Genomic DNA, 18887 nt, shown 5'->3' with positions numbered 1-18887 from the left:
TCAAAGAACCAAGCTGTCTGTTTTCGAGTGGGTGAGTGTGTACCCAGAGTTGGCGCTGTGTTGGTTTTGTGCCCTGTAAGGTTGACACAGGCAGTGGCGACTCGCGGCCACACCGGGGCAGCCTCTCCCCTGCAGGCGGCCAGGCCCGGCGGATCGGCTCCAGGGAACTGACACCGTAGTCAAGTCCGGCTTGCTGGGGTGGCCAAGATTATTTAAAGGGGTCTAGAAACATCCATATTTCCTCCTTTAACATTTACTGCGAGCTCAGGGCTCTGGGTAAAAAGCCCGTGGGGAAGAAGAATGAACTGAGTGGAGTTCCCCCCCCCCCCACCGGGGAAAATGCCTTCAGCCTCCCCACCCCCCGCCGCCCCCCAAATGCCCAGGTCGCCCCTTCCCCAAAGCAGAGGGCAAGCGAGAGAGGAGGGTGGGTCAGCTCGGAAGGCCAAACCCACGCCCCAGGCTGACCCGCTCTGCGGCCGGGTGAGCCCTAGAGAGCCACGCTGGAGGCCTGGGGGGTGGGGTGGGCGTGGGGGCAGAGCCCCGCCACCCCGCAGCCCGCGGCCCGCCCCCAAGTCCGGCCTGTGATTGGCTTGGGGGGCGCGTGTGCCCGCCCCGGCGAGGCGGGGAGGGTCCCCTCTGGGCGCCGGGTGGGAGGAGGCGGAGGACTGGGCGGAGAGAGCGGGGGCCGCAGGGAGCGAGCGAGGGGGCGGGCGAGCCGGGTTCCGGAGATCTGAGAGCAGGCTCCGAGAGGGGTGGAGTGCTGCGGGCGGGCGAGCGGGGAGGGAAAGCCCGGCGGGCTCCTTGCCGCCGCCCGCTGCACGGCGCGCTCTCCGGACCGCCAACCCGTACGGCCCCGCAGCCTTCCGGGAAGAAGCGGCGCAGGCAGCGGCCGCAGCGCGCGCTCGGGCTCCCTCACCTGCCGGCGTCCGGCGGCTCCCCCGGCGGGACGCGCGCAGGCCGGGAGCCGAGGAGGAGAGAAGACCGGCCGCCCGCGCCGCAGCCCAGCCGCCCGGGAGCGCCTCCGAGCCCTCGCGGGGCGCCGGCTCCATGGCGACCGGGCTCGGGGAGGAGATCTACGGACTTTCGGAAGATGAGGTGAGCGGTGTCCCTTCCCTCCTGGGACTCCCCGGGGAGTTCCTGTCCCGCGCCGGCAGGGGGTGGGGATCGGGCCGAACCCCGGGTGCGCGTCTCCAGCGCCTGCGGCGGAACCTCAAAGGCGGGTGTGCTCTGCGGTTGGGGCCCGGCTTGGGGGGGGGGGGGTGGTCTTCGGGCCCTTCCGCCCGGCGCTTGCGCCCCCAAACCCTAGCGGTGCGCATTGTTTGTAAATAAAGCGGCGCGACGCCCTTCGAGCCGGGGTTCGCCCCGCTGCTCCTTGCTTTGGGAGTGGGAGGAAGGCGCGTGCGCCTCTCTGGCCGCCTGTTCCCCCTCCTCTCCCAGCAGCGTCTCCCGGGCTGTTGGGCAACTTTCCGCCTCTCGCCCCTCCAGCCCGGGAGTCCATGATGTATGTCACGTCTGGGTCTCGGCTGGGGGCCCGCGCCGCGCGGGGGAGCGCGGGGCCGCGGAGGAGCCTGAATTGTCTCCCCTTTGGAACTTTCCAGCGATCGAGTCAGCAAGTGCTCTTGATGAATGTGTGCTTATCACGGTGGGAGTAGGCGACACGCTCGAGCTGGGTGTGTCTGTCCCTTCGGCTTGCAGAGTCGAAACCAGGAGAGTGGATCTCGGGGTCTTTTCGGTGGGGAAGGACGGCTGGCGTGGTGGCAGGTGCTACTGGAAACTTGGGGGAAGCTTGCAGCCCTGCCATTTTTTTTTTTTTTTTTTTTTTTCCTTTTTCTTTCCTCCCAAGGATTTAAAGCCCGGCACCTCCGGGGTAGAGACAAAAGCTCAATTGAGCTCTTTTATTAATAAAGCAAATCAGATAAGCCACGCCTCCAAGGCTGCCGGTTCGACTGGAAAGAGCTTTGTTTTTACCCTCACTCCTCGCAGTTTCCCACTCCTCCTTTTCGAAGCGATCCTGGTAAATCGCTGCTGAGCCCTCTCTCGACCAGCCACGCTCGGCTCTTATTGGTGTGTTGCGCGGCCAAAAAGGGGGGGTGGGAGGCCTGTCGCTGGCGCGGCGTGACCGGCAGGCTGGATGGAGCAGGTAGGAGGGGTTTGCCATCTGGCGGGGTGCGCGCTCAGGTCTGGCTCCCCTTTCGAGAGGTGAATTTACAACCCATGAAGCATTACTCAGCAGGGAGGTATTTCCTATCCTGGTTGTTCATTTCATGAAAAGTTGATGCCTGGAAACCCGAGGATTTGTGGCTTTCCCTTTCTTCCTCTCCTTTCTTTTCTGAGGTCCTCTCTTTCTCCGGGGTTGGGGGTGGGGTTCACGGAAGGCTATTATCTAGACCTGCCCACGTTATGGCTTCTCTCTCACCAGCTTTCTGGTATGGGGTGTGTGTGTGTGCGCGCGCGTGCTTTGTAAGTGTGTAATAGAATAGTTATCTTGGGGTGGGGAGGGTGTTTGGGGGTATGGCTTTTTTTTTTTTTTTTCCTTAACAGCTAGGTAAAGCTTGCTGTGATGTGTATTTTATCAGAGAATGATCGCAGTGCAAATAATGTGTGATTTACGTTTTCGATTATTTTGCCATGCTGTGCTCGGGTAAAATAATTTCCTTTTTTAGAGCAGTCACCTGGGGATGGGTGAAAGGACCATTGTTTTCTTTTACCCAGGGGGTGCTGCTCTCCCCGGCAGGCTCCTCTGCCGGAGCTTCCCCTTTCACTCTCCACTTCTCCATTTAATGAGCAGCAGTAGATGGCAGGCAGCGAGCTTTTAGGAAGGTGCTGAGATACAGACATTCCTAAACAAAGGGCTTTTGAGGTATTGTGGGGGAAGACCGCTGCATTTATTTCATCTTTGGTCTCTCTCGCTTTTTTACATGATTTTCAAAGCTCCCTGAAAAAAATATATTACTATTAAGAGTGTTTTGGGAAATTTAACGGGATCAAGGAATGCTATGTACATCCCTGTTTAATCTTTCTTTACATGTACATCCAGTGTCCCCTTCTACCTCGAGTGCACCTTGCGGCTTGAGTTAACACAGATCTTCTTAACTGGCGTCCAGTGTGAGAGTGAAGGATGAAATACAAACAGCATTGGGGTTTGTGTGTATATGTATGACTGGGTTCATTCCTGCATGTTGCTAGAGGGATGTTTGGGGCTGTATGGGGAGCAGCACGAGGTGACGAAGACATTTTATTGAGTGATGGCTGTGTCGCTAGAACTATTTAGATTCCACGCCCCCCACCCCCACCCCCTGCACGTTGTATTACAAAAGGCAACTCACATCTGTTGTGTTTTTTCAGCTTCCCCCGCCAGTGAGAAAATAAGGCAGGGCTGTTTTGATGACTTCCCATTTCTATGGTATTTGCTTTTTATGGGAGATTTTGCACTGTCAGGTTATCCTTTGGAAAATCAGGGAATGCCTTCGTAGAATATTAACAAATTGTGGAATTTGCACAGTTTGTTTGGTCTCTCTGAGTTAGCCTGTGGAAGGAAACAAATGACAGATCTTCACAGGCTCCGAAAGCAGACTGGCTGAGGCTGTTTTTTCCAGGCGTATTAAATATGGGTGTACCTCAGCTCGGGCACTCGATGTGCTGCAGGACATCACACAGGAGGAGGTTTTGATTGCCACACAGTTATCTTATGCACCTCTTAGCAAAATAGGTGTCCCTACCTGACACATTTCTTAGAAGTAAGTTTGTTTTTTTCGTTGGAAGTTGATGGGAGAGCACTGTGTGTTTGGAGGGCACTCAGGTTTTGTATCCCCTCTCGGAAAGCTTCTTTAGCTGTAAGTGCTGCTGCTGGTGCAGTGGATGCCAAGACGGAGGACCTTGCTCCTAGGTCTCTCCAGCTTGTAGAATGGAAGGGATTAAATGTGGACTTTGCTTGTGTGAATGCACGTACTGTTTATTTTTTGTGTCTTTCCGGCTGAGGTTCCTCAGTGAGTTATTATTCCTATTTACTGGTGTAAATCGGGTCACCTTCAGGAAACCAAATTTGAAATTGCCGTCAGGTGAAGGACTTTGGGTGTTAGATGAGCAGATTGGCCAGATTTTGTGATTCCGGGCCCAGCATCAGATGGGGTTTGGAATCCGAATGGTTGGACCAGTTGCGTCTGGCACGTTTCCTTGGCAGTTTTTTGTTTTGCTTTGTGTATTTATTTATTTAATGGCAATCCCGTAGCACATTTTGGCAGTTTACTTGGGAGTGTTACTGTTGATCTTCTGAAACCTTTTATTACAACATCCTTTCTAAGATTTTGGAAATCCTTTATGGAAGAGATTTTTGCTGGGTGAAATACTAAAGTCTCAATGACAGCTTTCTTATTAGATGTGGCATTTTTGGGGTGGTTACGGGGAGGTAAATGGCATAGAAATGAAGGCCAGGCTGACGTGGGATAGTCCTTTGACACCTTCCGTCTGTAATTTATGCAAACCAGCATAATTGGCGATGGTTTCATATGCTTTCTCTATACCTAGCACCATGTTAGGCCTTGATGTACTTGTCTCATTCAATCCTCATGAACCCACTGTGAGGCGTGCTAAGATTTACAGGTGAGGAATGGAAGCTCAGAGATGTTAAGTGACCTGTATAAGGCCACACAGCGAGGAAGTTACGGAATTGGGCCCTGAACCCCGTTCTGTTGATCACACAGCCCTAGCTTTGAACATGCTTCCTCCCTTCCAAGTTATCTTGAAAGGTCTTCATAGCTGGGTTGTTGAGGTTAATTTGCAATGGCGATAAACATCAGGAGTTGTAAACTGAATGACCTCTAGGTCTGCATTGACCAGGAGGCTTTCTTAGCATGGTCTCCATTGTGTTTTAAAACTTGGGAGTTTTTACAGAAAATGGTAAAAATCTCACCTCACTGGGGCTCCATTCTCACCTGGCAACAATTAGTGGGTCCTAGGCGTTGCCCTGGAGATGTCCCCTACACCCTATTCCAGGTTTCTCTTTATTCGCCTGCATATAATTACCTCCTTCATAACAAGCACTGAAGGTTGGCGCAGGTCTGTTTTCTTTAAGAGGCTGCCAACTTGAAGATGCACCATTATTTTACGTACCACTAAGAAAGAATGAAAAAAAAATTGCTGTCACACCGTGTTATACCATTAATTTCATGAAGCATCCTTATTTCAGGGTGTTTTAGAATTCGTGACTCCGATTAGAAACCTGAGATAACCCTGGGCCGTCAGTTTCAAATAATACACCAGTCATTCAACACTTTCAAGTCAGTTGCTAGTCAGATTTTTGCCTTTCTGTTACTGCGAAAAGGGGTAGCACGCGGGAAATGGTCTTGACTGGACATTGGCAGAGAAGAAGCAGGGAGCCCACAAGAGAGACCACCTGAATAGCCATCTGTAAGTAATTCAGAGGCGTCGTTAATTTTTTAAAAAGTGGTCTGTGTGTGTTTTCAAGAGATCACTTGGGAAACCCTGCATGCTGTCTCTGCGGCTGTGCAAAAGCGATCACAAGATTGCTTTTGGAAATTAGTTTAGATACTGTTTGGATCTAAGGGTGGATGCTGAAAAGCAGTTTTGTAGAGGGAGATAAGACTTGCCCATTTGTTCCAAGCCCAAATGCCTGAATCAGGCCTAGCAGTGCTGGCTGGTATGCTCTGTGCCCAGGACACGGGCTTACCCCAGTGACAGCCTGCATCATGATTGGTAACATTTAAGAAAAACTCTAAAAGGGCCTAGGTTTTATTGTGATATTTAAAAGCAGTTATTTTTCATTTATATATTTTTTTATGTTTGTTTATTTTTGAGGGAGAGAGAGTATGAGCAGGGGAGGGACAGAGAGAGAGAGGGAGACACAGAATCCCAAGCAGGCTCCAGGCTCCAAGCTGTCAGCACAGAGTCTGACGTGGGGCTCGAACTCACGAACTGTGAGATCATGACCTGAGCCAAAGTCTGATCGTAACCAGCTGAGCCACCCAGGCATTCCTAAAAGCAGTTTTATAAATGGGCGAATATAACACATTGTCTTAAATTCTACTCTCGTTAGATTTTTTATTTTTTTTCAGGAGTTCAATGGAATTTGTAGAAATCGATATTTTAATTTATATCCTCTTCAGTTTTATTTAGTCAGAATGTTCTGAATTCTCCTGTTACTGAAAAGCAGTTTCCTTAAGGAATAAAAATCATTTTGCCCAAAGGGGTAAGGACAGCATTAAAACAGGAATCGTCAGACAATCCTGGTTTCTTCACCATGGCAGAATTTGTTAAAAAAAAAAAAAAATTTTTTTTTTAATGTTTATTTTTGAGACAGAGAGAGCATGAACGGGGGAGGGTCAGAGAGAGGGAGACATAGAATCTGAAGCAGGCTCCGGGCTCCGAGCTGTCAGCACAGAGCCTGACACGGTGCTTGAACTCACGGACTGTGAGATCATGACCTGAGCCGAAGTCGGATGCTTAACTGACTGAGCCACCCGGGTGCCCCTACCATGGCAGAATTTAAAGGGAAGAGGTTGAATGGTAGCCGGGCATCTTCTCAGTGTGGTGAGGACCCACATCACCAGGAAACTTCCTTGCAGGGTGGTTCTGTGATTTTGGGAGCATTAATATGCTTGACGTGTAGTCAGGAGGAATCTCCAGCGAGAAATCCCGGGCATTAGAGAATGATGTCACATGCCATTGAGGGGAGAAACCTTATGCTCACTGCCTGTTTAATAGCCTTCCCGCATGGTGCAGTTATTTTTTTTTTTTAATTTTTTTTTTTAAACGTTTATTTATTTTTGAGACGGAGAGAGACAGAGCATGAACAGGGGAGGGGCAGAGAGAGAGGGAGACACAGAATCTGAAACAGGCACCAGGCTCTGAGCTGTCAGCACAGAGCCCGTCGCGGGGCTCGAACTCACGGCCTGTGAGATCATGACCTGAGCCGAAGTCGGACGCTTAACCGACCAAGCCACCCAGGCGCCCCCCGCATGGTGCAGTTCTTAAACAACATAGCAGCATGGTAGTAGAGAAACCAGTCAGTTTCGAGACGTCGAGATTGTCTTACAATTCTTATTTTGAGTTAGAAGATCTGTTTTAACAGACTTTATTGGTGCCTCTGAATTCGGGGTCCTGGATGAATAGGAGGGTTTTCAAGTGTTCTTGATGTGGTGGGTCTTTGACGTGTTTTTGCCTTAGTGATCTATTTAATCGATAATAAAGCCAACTACATGATCTTTTGACAATCTGTATTAAAGAGGATCAACATGATATATGCATACTGTAACGATGACAATAAGTATGCGGATGTTAGGCTTGGTGGAGGCTGGGAGAAGGGTGACCAAATGTTACTTTCTGTTTTTGTATTGTTTCTCTTCCAGGTCACCGTATAAACAAATAGATCTCACTTTCTGACTATAGGTGGCAATGTTTGTACTGTTTAATGATGTTACCCTTGGTTGGGAGTTGCTTGTTGGGGGGATGTAGAAATGGGAGCCGAATTTAGAGATGAAGATCACGTACATTTAAGAAACCAGTATCTTCCTACAAACTGAAAAAAGAAAAAATTAGTTGGGTAACAATACCTAAAGTGATGTGTGTCAACGTGATCAGTTTCAAGCATCATCCTTTCTCTAAGGTTCGCCCTTCTCCAGAGCCTATTAAATTTAGAAGAGGGAAGGCACTTGGTTGTGCTGGTTGTTGGGGGGGGGGTACCCACAAACACACACGGAAATGGTCCTTCTGAGAAACACTGCCGTGTCCTTTCTTGGGTGCCTAGGGACTTCTAAATAATGCTGGTTCTATACGGACTGTTCCAGAATGGCCATCATGGGCTTTGGGAAGGAACTAATAATTCTCGCCACTCCTGGGTGCTTGATTGCTGGAGATCTTCTTGATTCCTGAGGTAAGACTGTAGCTCAGGTTCTAGCAGAGAGAAAATCGGTGGTATAAAGATCCGGGACACTTCTTTTATGAATGTATAGGACCTCGTTATAGCTGTGATGTTTTGTTCTGATCCTGAGTGGCCTGAATGCTGGCTGTTACTGTAATACCTTTAGGTGAGGAAAGCCACATTACCTAAGTGTATCTGGGGTAACTAGCTTAGACGTGACACTCAGGTCGACCTTTTGTCCCTGACTCCAAGGTCCTGTATTGATTCAGAACTTGCCGAGTTTGATGGTGAGACTATCCGATTCCCTCGCTGTCACCACATTCAGGGTTGGGTGACTTCTTGGCAGTCACTGAGATCCACTGAGAGAGCTTGTATTTTTATGTCGCCCCTTCAAGAAAAAGGGGCCATTGAAAAGTGACTTTGTTCTTAGTGTAAAATGCTGCGATGTGAAAGCCACCCTGTAAAGGAGGCACTTAGAGTGGCTTGTGGGGATAGTGGTCCATGACGGGGATGCACTGGCCATCACAGGTCAGGGTGGTGTCCCCATCACCTGTGATGTCAGCTGTGGCGGACCATGGCTTCCCAGGTGCACTGGAGTGACTCAGGTATGTGTCCACCCCCCTCCTGTCCACCGGGGGGAGGCCGTGTGTTTTTTCTGCCTCTGCGCGGGACTGGCTGCCTCCAGACTGAGGGGGGGACCTTGTGGTGCAGTGACAAGGGCTCACTTGTGTTTGTGAGCCTCGGTCTTGGCCTTCGGTAGCACGATTTGCACATTTTACTTCCCAGTTTCAGCGGCATTCAAGGCCTGGCCTTCCCGGTCTCCTTGGATGAAGCTCTGGGTCCCGTTTTGTAGCGTGTCTTTGAGGGCGCTTTGCGAAGCTGGCCTTGCGCTGCGGGTGAGGCGTTGAGGTGGCCTCCGTGGCTGGGAAGATGCACGTTCCTACCTGGCGGGCCTCTGTGGAACATCTGTTAGGAATTGACGTCTTAAAATGCAAACTTAGTTTTGTTCCGTGGTCCGTAAGATTTCAAGTGTTAATGTACATGTTGGCACCTGTTGGAAGTCACCAGTGTGAGGGCTCTAGTGAAGACAGGCTTGGGTCAGAGGTGACGTAGAAGGTGAAGATCTTCTCTATTAGTTTTTCCTGCTTAAATGAAGATGTTTTCTGAATGGGTTAGTTTTACTCAACGTGCGTAAGTCTTGTTTTAAACGCTGGAAGTTATTTCGGTCTGGTGGTCCTCCCTCCACCCCTTCCAGAAAACAAAAGCAAGCCTAAGCTATTTAGAGAATTTGCTTAGTAAGCGCTCAGTGTGTACCTCGCGGAATTTGGAGAGCCACCTACTTAGTCTCCAATCTCCCGACTACCTTTAGAACCGGTGTATGTTGGCTTCCTTTTCTGAGGCTCCATTTTTCTCTCTCTCTCTCAATAAGTGATTCATCTCCAGGTGCCATCACTGCGCCAACTTGATCTTCGGCGGTTTGGGTTGGAAAGGGGAAGGAGTGTGAGGTTTCAAGAAAAAGCAAAACCGGGACTCCATTTGCTTCCTTTTATCATTCTCCAGTTCCTTTTGTGCTTCGTGAATTGTGTGTGATAATTGGATGCCAACGCAACTACAGTCGGGTTGTTTTTACACGTCTGTACTTCCTCCCCATTTGTTAGTTACTCCAGAGGATAAACGGATGTGGCTCTTGAATGAGGCACTCTCTGAAGGGAGCTGAACCCTGGGTTGATTCTGTGTTGTAGAGTATGTTTATCCCCATAATCGAGAAATTGGTATGTGCCATGCTGTCTGCCTTTGGGAATGATGTCTTAATTCCGCCGACTGTTAATAGTGGAAGAGAACACTGAACTCAGAGTAGGAGCTTTTCCTTTCCTTTGAGAAGTGAGGTAGAGAAGAGCGTGCACCACCCATGGGGGTGGCTGGTGGGTTGGGGAGATATTGGAGAGGATTTAATAATGTGGAGATGTCACTCATATAGTTGGAAAAAGTGGGTTACAAAATGGGGGGTGCCATACGGTCCTATTGTGGTTAAGAGTATTTATGCATAGAGGGGCATCTGGTGGCTCAGCCAGTTAAGCATCTGACTCTGAATCTCAGCTCAGGTCTCGATCTCAGGGTTGTGGATCTAAGCCCCACGTTGGGCTTTGTGCTGGATGTGAAGACTACTGTGAAAAAAACAAACTATATATATGTATATATATATATGTATACACATGTGTATGTATACATATATATGTGTATATGTATATACACATGTATATATATGCACACACACATGTGCATGTGTGTATGTGTTTATGCATAGAAAAAATGTAACTGGGTACATATCAGGATAATAACAGTTATTTTTGAGTAAAGGGATTATGGGTAATTTTCATCTTTTTGATTTTACTTATATTTTTCTATATTTCTACGGTAAACTTTTTCTTAATATAAAAGCAAATTCAAGAGGCTTTGGGTGAAAAATGAGAGCACTTGTTCAGAACAGATACTGATAGGGTGATGAACATATGTTCATCAAGGGCCCTGCTGTGTGCTTTGTATTTAAGGATATCAAGGTCGGTGCATTGCCACTCTTGCCTTTTAGGAGCTCCCTACCAACGTGGGAAGTTGCGGGATAGGTGAAAACAGGAGTGGACTTTTTCCAAAACAAAGGCGTGGGGTGGGGAATGAGTAAATTAGACTTACTTTCACTTGCAGTACAGAGGTTTCATTTTGTTCGTCATGGACACTTAAAATTTGGATTTTCATCTTTCTGTGCATCACAGCTGCATAAAAGTAATTTAGATCATTAGTTGTGTTTTACGTTCTCTGAAATTTTTGTGTGCACAATGAAATTGGGGGGTGTGTGTGTGCCATAAAAACCAAACTGAAATCTATTTCTCCTTTTGCGTCTTTGGGTTTTGACTCAGTCTTGTTGCAGTACTGAATAGTTTTAGATCTCGAAAAGGTACTTGGACACGGCTGTGATCATCTGTGCGACTATCTAAGTATCTGGAAGCAGCTCTTTAGTTTGTCTTCAAGCTGACTTGTAATGTACATCCAGGATCGGTATGTCTGAGTACGTTTCATGGTGGTCCCTTCCCGAACAAAAGGGTGTAGTTGACAAATGCCATGTTATGTCTGATCTGACACTTGTCTTTGTGTGTCCCTCTCCCTGCTGCCGCTTTTAATATTTTTGACCTGAGGATGCATCTTGCAGTTGACATGTGTGTATAATGTGGTGGTGGGTTCCCTGCACTCATACCACGCCCCCTCCTCCCCCCAAAGTTCTAGTTTGCGGGTATCTCAGAATTGTAGTGCTTGAGTTGGCCAATCTCAATTTGTGTATCGTGGTGGCCTGTGTGTTATGGTAGATTATTGATAGTTGTCATGGAGACCAGTGTTATCTTTCTTATTCAGTTATGCTGTGTCTGTTAAGCAGCCACCTGGACAGGAGGAGTGCCAGCTCGGTGACGTCATCAAGGAATCAGGTTCCATTCTTTACTCCATGGTCTAAGGCCTGACCCTTTTCAGAGACCTTCTTGGTCTGAGAGTGGCAACCAGAGCTATGTTCTTTTTTCCTACTTGCAGAGGAAAGAGAATGGCTTCCTGGGTCTTTCTGTTAAGATGAAAGACATTTCATTCCCAGAAATACCTAGGCAATGTCTTGTGTCCCATTGGCCACGGGAGGCTTTGATCTGCTCATCTTTTAACCAGCTGCTGGCAAGGAGGGGATGGGATTACCTTTATTGCTCTAAGGGTCTACCCCTTGAGCTGAGGTGAAGCCCATGAAGGCCCCACAGTCCACCCACTGGATAATTCATCCACCTTCAGATATATTCACCTTCAGAAATACCCATGGCTTCCTGAAATCACATGCTCCCTTTCCCTAGAGAGGCAACCCATATTTTCATCTGAGTATTGCAACGATCTCTGGGTGATACACTGTCCCTTCTCTTACCCCTGAAAGTAGTTGCTTTTTTTTTTTTTTTTAATTTTTTTTTTTCAACGTTTATTTATTTTTGGGACAGAGAGAGACAGAGCATGAACGGGGGAGGGGCAGAGAGAGAGGGAGACACAGAATCGGAAACAGGCTCCAGGCTCTGAGCCATCAGCCCAGAGCCTGAACTCTGGGTTCGAACTCAGAGTTCGAACTCTGGCTCGAACTCACGGACCGCGAGATCGTGACCTGGCTGAAGTCGGACGCTTAACCGACTGCGCCACCTAGGCGCCCCTGAAAGTAGTTGTTTTTAATGGTCCAGTGATGGTATGGCTAAATAGGTTGGGTCCCCCCAAACACCAGCCTGCAATGGTGAAGAAAGAGTAGGATGCTACCATAAACCTCCCATTTGGAGAGGGTGAAAATAAGAAAACTCCCAGCGTGCTGGTCACCAGATCAGGAATAGCAAGGCATCCTTGGCTTGGTTCGCTAGCCTGGCAGCTCATGGCTTTGCTGGATTATGCCCATTGTGAGACTCTCCCAGCGTCCCTGTCCTCTACAGCTGCACCTGGATGCGGCCGGTCCTGGCAAACTGCCTCTTCTTGGGTCCTGCTTGGGTGTGAGTTTGGGGCTTCAGGGTTGGGTGTCTAGGGATCGAACAGCCGCAGGCTAGTGTTGGCTGATCTGGGTATTTGGCAATATTGCTCCTGTGAAAACTTAGTACTGAGTTTGTTTGCATCCGGTCAATACCTTGACCTGGTAACAACAGCCCGTGACCTTATCTAGATGAAGTCTCTGGTTCTGGGAGTTTCTGTGTCCTAGTGAATGGTCTCCGTGCCCTGTTCATCCCCTTCACTTCTGCCTCAGAGCAGTTTGAAGTTAGCCTCACACGAAGAGGCACACCGTTTGGATCCAATGGACGGCTGGGCGCTTGAACCCACCCTGCCTTTGCTCTGCCTAGTCAGAATGCCCAACTTCCCCAGGCTGGGATGGTGGGGCTCACAGGACCCTCCGCCTGCCCCCGACTCCACCATTTCAGTCTTATTTATAGCACTTCTTTTTATACACAATCTGTTACGGTTAGGGCTCTTGATTGCAAGCAACAGTGACCGATTCTGATTAATTTAAGCAGAAAGGGATTTATTGAAGGCATTTGGATGGTACCTGTCAAACTGGAGAGCCGGGCGTAGGCTGCGGCAGGGGCCAAGGGAGGCTGGGCACCCCAAATCACAGTGAAGGACCCGGGGCCCCCCGACACTGAATGCCACCTCTGACACCGTTCCATACCCGTCTCTGGGTGCCGCGTGGGGGCATCCCCCTTGCCGTGGCTGCGTCCCTCTCCTCTTGCTTACCTGTGTCGGGGGTCCTCACCACCACTCTCGGGCTCAGTGATTCCTTCACAGGGACCCAGAAATTGTCGTACTCACAGTTACGGTTTATTATAGTAAAAGGGCACAGAGCAAAGTCAAAAGGAAGAGATGTGTGGAGTGAGGTTTGGGGGAGACCAGGTCGCCAGCTTCCACGAGTCCTCTCCCAGTGGTGGCCCGCAGCGTGTGCAGAATTCCTCCAGCAGCAGCTGTGACAGCGTGCGTCACAGCGTGTGTGGGACGTTGTCCACCAGGGAATCTCACGAGGGACTCCGAGCCCTGGGTTTTGTCGGGGGCTGGCCGTGGGATGCCCTCTGCCTAGCACACGCACTTCCAGACTCTCGGAATTGGGCGTGAAGCATGTGGCCGGCACAGTCTGGGCACAGTGAGGCACACGTCTCGTTCGGGGACAGTTGCACCCTCTGCGGAAGGAACTGTTTACCGTTCAAGTTTCCAGACACCGGCGGGGGCCCAGCCTCGAAAGCGGGCCTTTCTAAGGAGACCGGTCTGGGCCTGCTGCACCAATTCCCACCTGCTCGCTGCCTCTTGGCGTCCCCGATGGCCAGTCTCAGGCCCGTGCCGGCGACCCTTGCTGCCGCGGGAGGGGGATGCAGGGTTTGTTCCTCCTTTTTTAAACTTTCGGTTTCTGTGGTGGGAGGTGGGCCTGGTCTCCCACCAGATCTCACACTGAGCGCCGCCCCCCTCCCCCCCCATGGGAATTGGTTTCTGATGCTGTCAGCTGGAGAGCCAGGCCTCGGCCTCGGCAGGGGCCAAGGGAGCATCAGCATCCACCTCCCTAAAAGAAGACCCAGCTAAGCATAGATCAGGCCCGTTATAAATGTGGATTGAGTGGTTGCGATAGTGAGGCGAGGCGGTGTGTGTTTTGAGCATTTGCCATGCCTGCATCGTGGAGAGGCCGTGACATATTTTTGCAAATTTTGTGTCATTGGGGGCGGGGTGCTGAGTGTACCCCAGGTGCTGTAGGTTTACAGGTGCTCCCCAGGGACCTACGGTGTCCTTGGAGATATGGGAGAGGGATTCAGTTGAGATTGAGGTGCTGTCAGCTGCTTGAGGTTGGGGGACAGAACATTCCAGACGGGGGGGGGGGAGCAGCAAACGTGAAGGCCCCAAGATGAAAATGAGCTGGAGGAGCTGGGGGAATGGCAGAAAACCAGAGTGGCTGGAGCCTGGGGGGGACTGGCAGGCAGCAGGGTCAGAGAGGGGGGACGGGACAGATCAGGAGGGCCTGGACAGCCACTGTGGAGGGCTGGGCTTTCCTCGGCACAGTGGGAAGCCATTGGAGCGTTTTTCGGGAGAGGAGTAGAGGGATCTGATTTGTGGCTTGAAGTAACTGGAGGAGAAAGGATTGTTGGAAGGACAGGAATGAATGAAGGCAGGGAGGCCAGTCGGGAACTCCGGGACTGGTTGGGTAGGAGGTGTGGCAAGCCGGGATTCGAGCGGGGGCACAGCAGAGGGAGGCGGAATGGAGGGACCGGCCATAGGTTTTGGAGGAATTGGCTGGGACTGGACCGTTAGAGAGACTTGGGATGTTGGTGTAGCAGTGGGCGGGGAAATCGGGAGAGCAAAAAGGTCTGTGCTGATGAGGCTAAAAGTAACGTGTCCATTAAGAATCCGGGTGACGCCAGCAGGCAGGTGGATATGAGCATCTAGAACCCAGCCGTGCTGTCAGGGCGGGGATGGGCTAGTTGACACTTGAGGCCAGGAACTTGGGGAAGGTGAGGATTGGGGTGGAGGAGAGGCCAGGCCCTGGGCGAGGAGGGCGGCTGGCGCCCTGGGGGACAAGTGACGGGAGGATGAGGCGGATGCCTTGGTGGCCCTGGTAGGAGCTGTGTCAGGAGGAGTGGGAACGGAGGCCCTGGGGAGGCCACCCTTTGGAGGAATTTTGCTGTGAACGAGCGTGGAGGCCTGTGGCTGCCGCGGAGCGAGGGCTGGGTCCTGGAGGATGTTTTCTGAGGTTGGGAGACACCAGGGTGTATTTGTGTGCGGAGGGGGAGAGATTGATGCAGAAAGGGAGTCTGCCTTCACAGTGGGTTTGGTGTGGTCACTGCTTTGGGGTTTCTGGGCCTGTTGGAAACCATCTTTGCTTGTGTTGGCATCGGTGACCCTTCGGCTGCCTCAGGCCGAGGAGGTGAGGTGGTAAGAGGCCAGTGGTTTCCTCCTCCTGCCCAGCGAAGCCAAACAATGGTGGACGTGGGGTGGGAGGGTGGGTAATGAGTGTACATTTCCCTACGGTTGAAAAGGCACAGGAATAATGAGTCAGCACCAAACATGGCGAGGCTAGTATAGCCGTCCTAGGGCCCAGGAGCCAGCCTTGTGGCAGCCAGCACCACAGGATGCAGACCTACTAAATGAAATCACAACCAAAAAATGTAAGTCAGCAGAGAGGCGGATTGAGAGAGGTTTTTCACCTTTTCAGTGGAATGCCGAGCTTCAGAAGTACTGTTCTAATTCGTGGTTGAGCCCCAGTTGACTTTCTGGTGTCCTCTGACCTTCTCTGTCCCATTTCCGTGATGCTTTGAAACACTTTTATTGTCTTAAATTGTATATCTTCTTAAAAGCGACTTCAGTCTTGTTGGAATGAGGTTGGTGTCAATACACGAAAAGGTTCTTAATTGCAGGAAGGGACCAGAAGGCCCACTAATGGACAGTCGTAAGGATAAGACGAGGTGGTTTGGCCCTTCCGAGTTCCATAACGGCCCTGTGGCTCCAGGAAGGAGCAGCTTCTCAGCTTACCGGGCTTATTATTGTGGCGATTTTAACTCCCGGGCCACAAAGACTGTGTGTGCCCTTCTTTGCCAGGCGCTTTGGATTGTGGCGTCTGCAACATGACGTTTCAGGCCGGTGCCCTGGTACGGACGAGGATAGTTTCTATGGTTTCTCTGCCCTTTTAAGAATCTGAGGAAAATAAAGCCCAGGGGTGTTGAAGGCTCAAAGGCGAGTCTGTGCCCTTCTGTTGAGTGTATTTGCCTCTTTGGGACTTGGAGAGGCAGGAGATCTTTTCACTTAGAGTTTCACTCTTCCCCATTTTCCCCAATTCTAAGTTAATTCTATGGACTAGAAAAAAGGGGTAATACCTCTGTGGCATGAACAAATTAGGGTTCAGAAAGATCTCAAAAATGATTTTTTTGGGGGGTGGGGCACCTGATCTGCTGAGATTGGCTGATCTGCAGGTGTCTTGGACGGAGGGCACACTCGTGGGGCCTGATGTTGTGCTGGGGATGGTGAGAGGCTCTGACCGATTTGAGACAGCCGCGTAAACGACCATCACACGTGGTGGTCCATGAAGGAGCAGAAACAGCTCTCCAGGGCAGTGCTTTTGGGTCTGGGGCGTGAAGATAGGTGGAAAAGATGGGGTATCCAGCCTCGAACAGTGAGCTCTGAGCTGAGTTTTAGATGAAGATAAGCGAACAGCCAAAATTCGAGCACTTTCTACATGCTCGGTGCTGACAGAAAGGTCTTAACAAAAACGAACTCTCCTCATCTTCACCTCAGCAATTTGAGGTGGGTACGTCTTTCTCCATTTTATAGGGTCGGGAGAGAAACTGAGGCACAAAGATGTTAATTGATTTGCCCAGAGGGTCACAGAGCTAGTAAGAGGCAGAGCCAGGACTTGAATCGAGGCAGTCTGGCTCCCAAGACCGTGGGTGGAACCAGCACCCGTGGTGTCTCAGGGCAGTTCTTCAGGGAGGAACCTTGTCCAGGAACTGGGTCCCCCATCCTTGGAGGCGCTCTGGGAAACCTGTGTGATTTGTGCTTTTCTGTTGCTTGCTGTGCAGCAAGGGGAGAGTGGATTTGAGGTGAATAACCATAGGAGGTCCTGCAGCTGGCCGGGTAGAGTTGGTGATAATGACAGTGGAAGCCAGCAAGGGGGATAAATGCAGGAGGCATTTTAGGGGGCAGGCCGCATTGGATTGGTTACTGGTTGATGAGGTGAGAAAAAGGAAGGAGTCTAGAATAGTCACCCAGGTTTCTTGTTTCAGAGGGCTACATGGATGGGAGGAAGGGAGAAACCCACATTTAGTAAATACCTTGTATAAAGATTCTAAACTGGGGGGTATCCCCCCTCCAACATTTGGCTATGCCTGGTGATATTTTTGGTTGTCACAACGTGGGAGGTGTTCCCGGCATCCAGTGGGGAGAGGCCGGGGTCACTGTTAAATATCCTACAAGGCACACAGCGTCCCCCACAACGAAGAAATACCCGGCCCCAAATGCTACTATTGCCAGGGTTGAGCAATCCCACTCCGAGGCCTACCAGTTGTACATAGAGCTATATAATTTAACCCATGGACCAGTCATGAGATGTTGCACATCCTATCTTTCACATTTTTCCAATGACAAAATGAAGGCTTAGAGGGGAACAGGACCCAAGCCGTGGAGCTAGTAAGTTCCAGAGTCCGAATTTGAACCCCTGTCTTCTGGATGTAGGATTCAGACGTGCCTTCTCAGTTCTCCCCCTGCTGCTTTTATTCCGAACGGTGCTGCAAAGGAAGAGGCGCGTCGGGCTGGGGGGTTCTTTTTCTGTAGTGCTGGCTCCAGACTGGAGGAGGCAGGAAGGAAGGTGGTTATTTATACTCCGCTCCGCATAGGATCGAATAGCTCTGCGTTTTCCGATCCTGAAGGTCTTACAGTGAAGATTTCACAGAAATATGATCATTTAGATGTTGGCTTCCCCCTGCAGATCTAAATATGGGAACACGTACTATCCTCTCCTTTAAAAAAAAAAATACTGTTAATTTACGGTAAGATAAAATGCAAAAATTGTCATTCCAAGCCCTATTTATTCCCTGTGCATATGAACTATTGCTGGCTGTCTTTTACTAATTTAATTACTAAGTATCCCTGTGGGAAGGGATAAACACGAAGAGGGGGAATTTGGAGGATCATCTAGGACTGCTCTGGATTTAAAGACAAATGTAAAAAAAAATACATTGGTTTGCCAGAGGTAAGGAGCCCTTTAGAGAATCCGTTTGTTTCAGTGTGTGGTCTAGAATGACCAGACAGCTTTTGGTAGCTCAGGATACAGTTGCTAATTTTCTAATGGGGTTTCTAATTTTGTCAGCTGCTGCCCACTTTGGTTATCATCCAGCTCCCGGGCAGATTTTGGACGTATGTAGCAGCCTTCCTGGGTAGCTCAGGACGTTAGAGATTTGGGACAGAGTTCTCCTAGCTGAACTCTTCATAATATCGTACTATTGATATTTTCAAGGTTATGTATTTGAAGATACAGTCTTGGATGGTGATGTGAAAGGGGACTGCGTCACTGAAATTGGGATAGGAACTTTTACGGACATGATTTGTCTGTTTAAAACAGCTTTGTGCTGTGTCATCTTGTTATTTTGAAGCCACACGGTGCCCTGGTGCTTGGGCTGTTGGGACCATTCGGTGAGCGCGAAGTTTGCCCTTCACCCATTGGATCTGTTGTCCTGAAACGGATGAGACTCTTGAGTCCAGCCAGTGCTCTGGGGGGTTGTCACCTTCGAATCTGTTGCCAGTCTTGCTAGAAACTAGGTGCTTAAGAGGGTCCTGAAGCGTGTTCCCATCACTGAGTTGGGTAAGCCAGTGGCAGAGTTGCAAGCTTTATGTTGGAGAGTTCATGTTTTCATTATGGTACAGATTGATAGAAAATCAGAGGGCAAATGGGCACAGGAGGGCTTCATACTTGGTTGTTGGCCGCCATCTTGGTGCAAGCAGTTGCTAG

The 18887-nt window shown here is 50.1% G+C and overlaps 1 protein-coding gene across 12 annotated transcripts in view; it reads left to right on the top strand.

Annotated features, from left to right (window-relative positions):
• Window positions 1-739: 739 nt before the first annotated feature.
• Window positions 740-18887, top strand: part of NEDD4L (NEDD4 like E3 ubiquitin protein ligase) — a 344201-nt gene continuing 326053 nt past the window's right edge. For 3 of the 12 annotated variants that reach the window (XM_040478707.1, XM_040478708.1, XM_040478705.1), the window contains exon 1: window positions 741-1095. In XM_040478707.1, the coding sequence (XP_040334641.1) occupies window positions 1048-1095 (48 nt within the window). In that variant the 5' untranslated portion in view covers window positions 741-1047. Of the gene's footprint in view, window positions 1096-18887 lie in introns of all 12 variants that reach the window. The other 9 variants (XM_040478703.1, XM_040478698.1, XM_040478697.1 and 6 more) reach the window with 5 other exon arrangements.

This window comes from Herpailurus yagouaroundi, unplaced genomic scaffold (genome assembly GCF_014898765.1).
Source record: "Herpailurus yagouaroundi ecotype Mexico unplaced genomic scaffold, PumYag 142, whole genome shotgun sequence".
NCBI lineage: Eukaryota > Metazoa > Chordata > Mammalia > Carnivora > Felidae > Herpailurus > Herpailurus yagouaroundi.
Note: the sequence above shows the minus strand (reverse complement) of the source record. Positions and strands in the feature narration are given on the sequence as shown.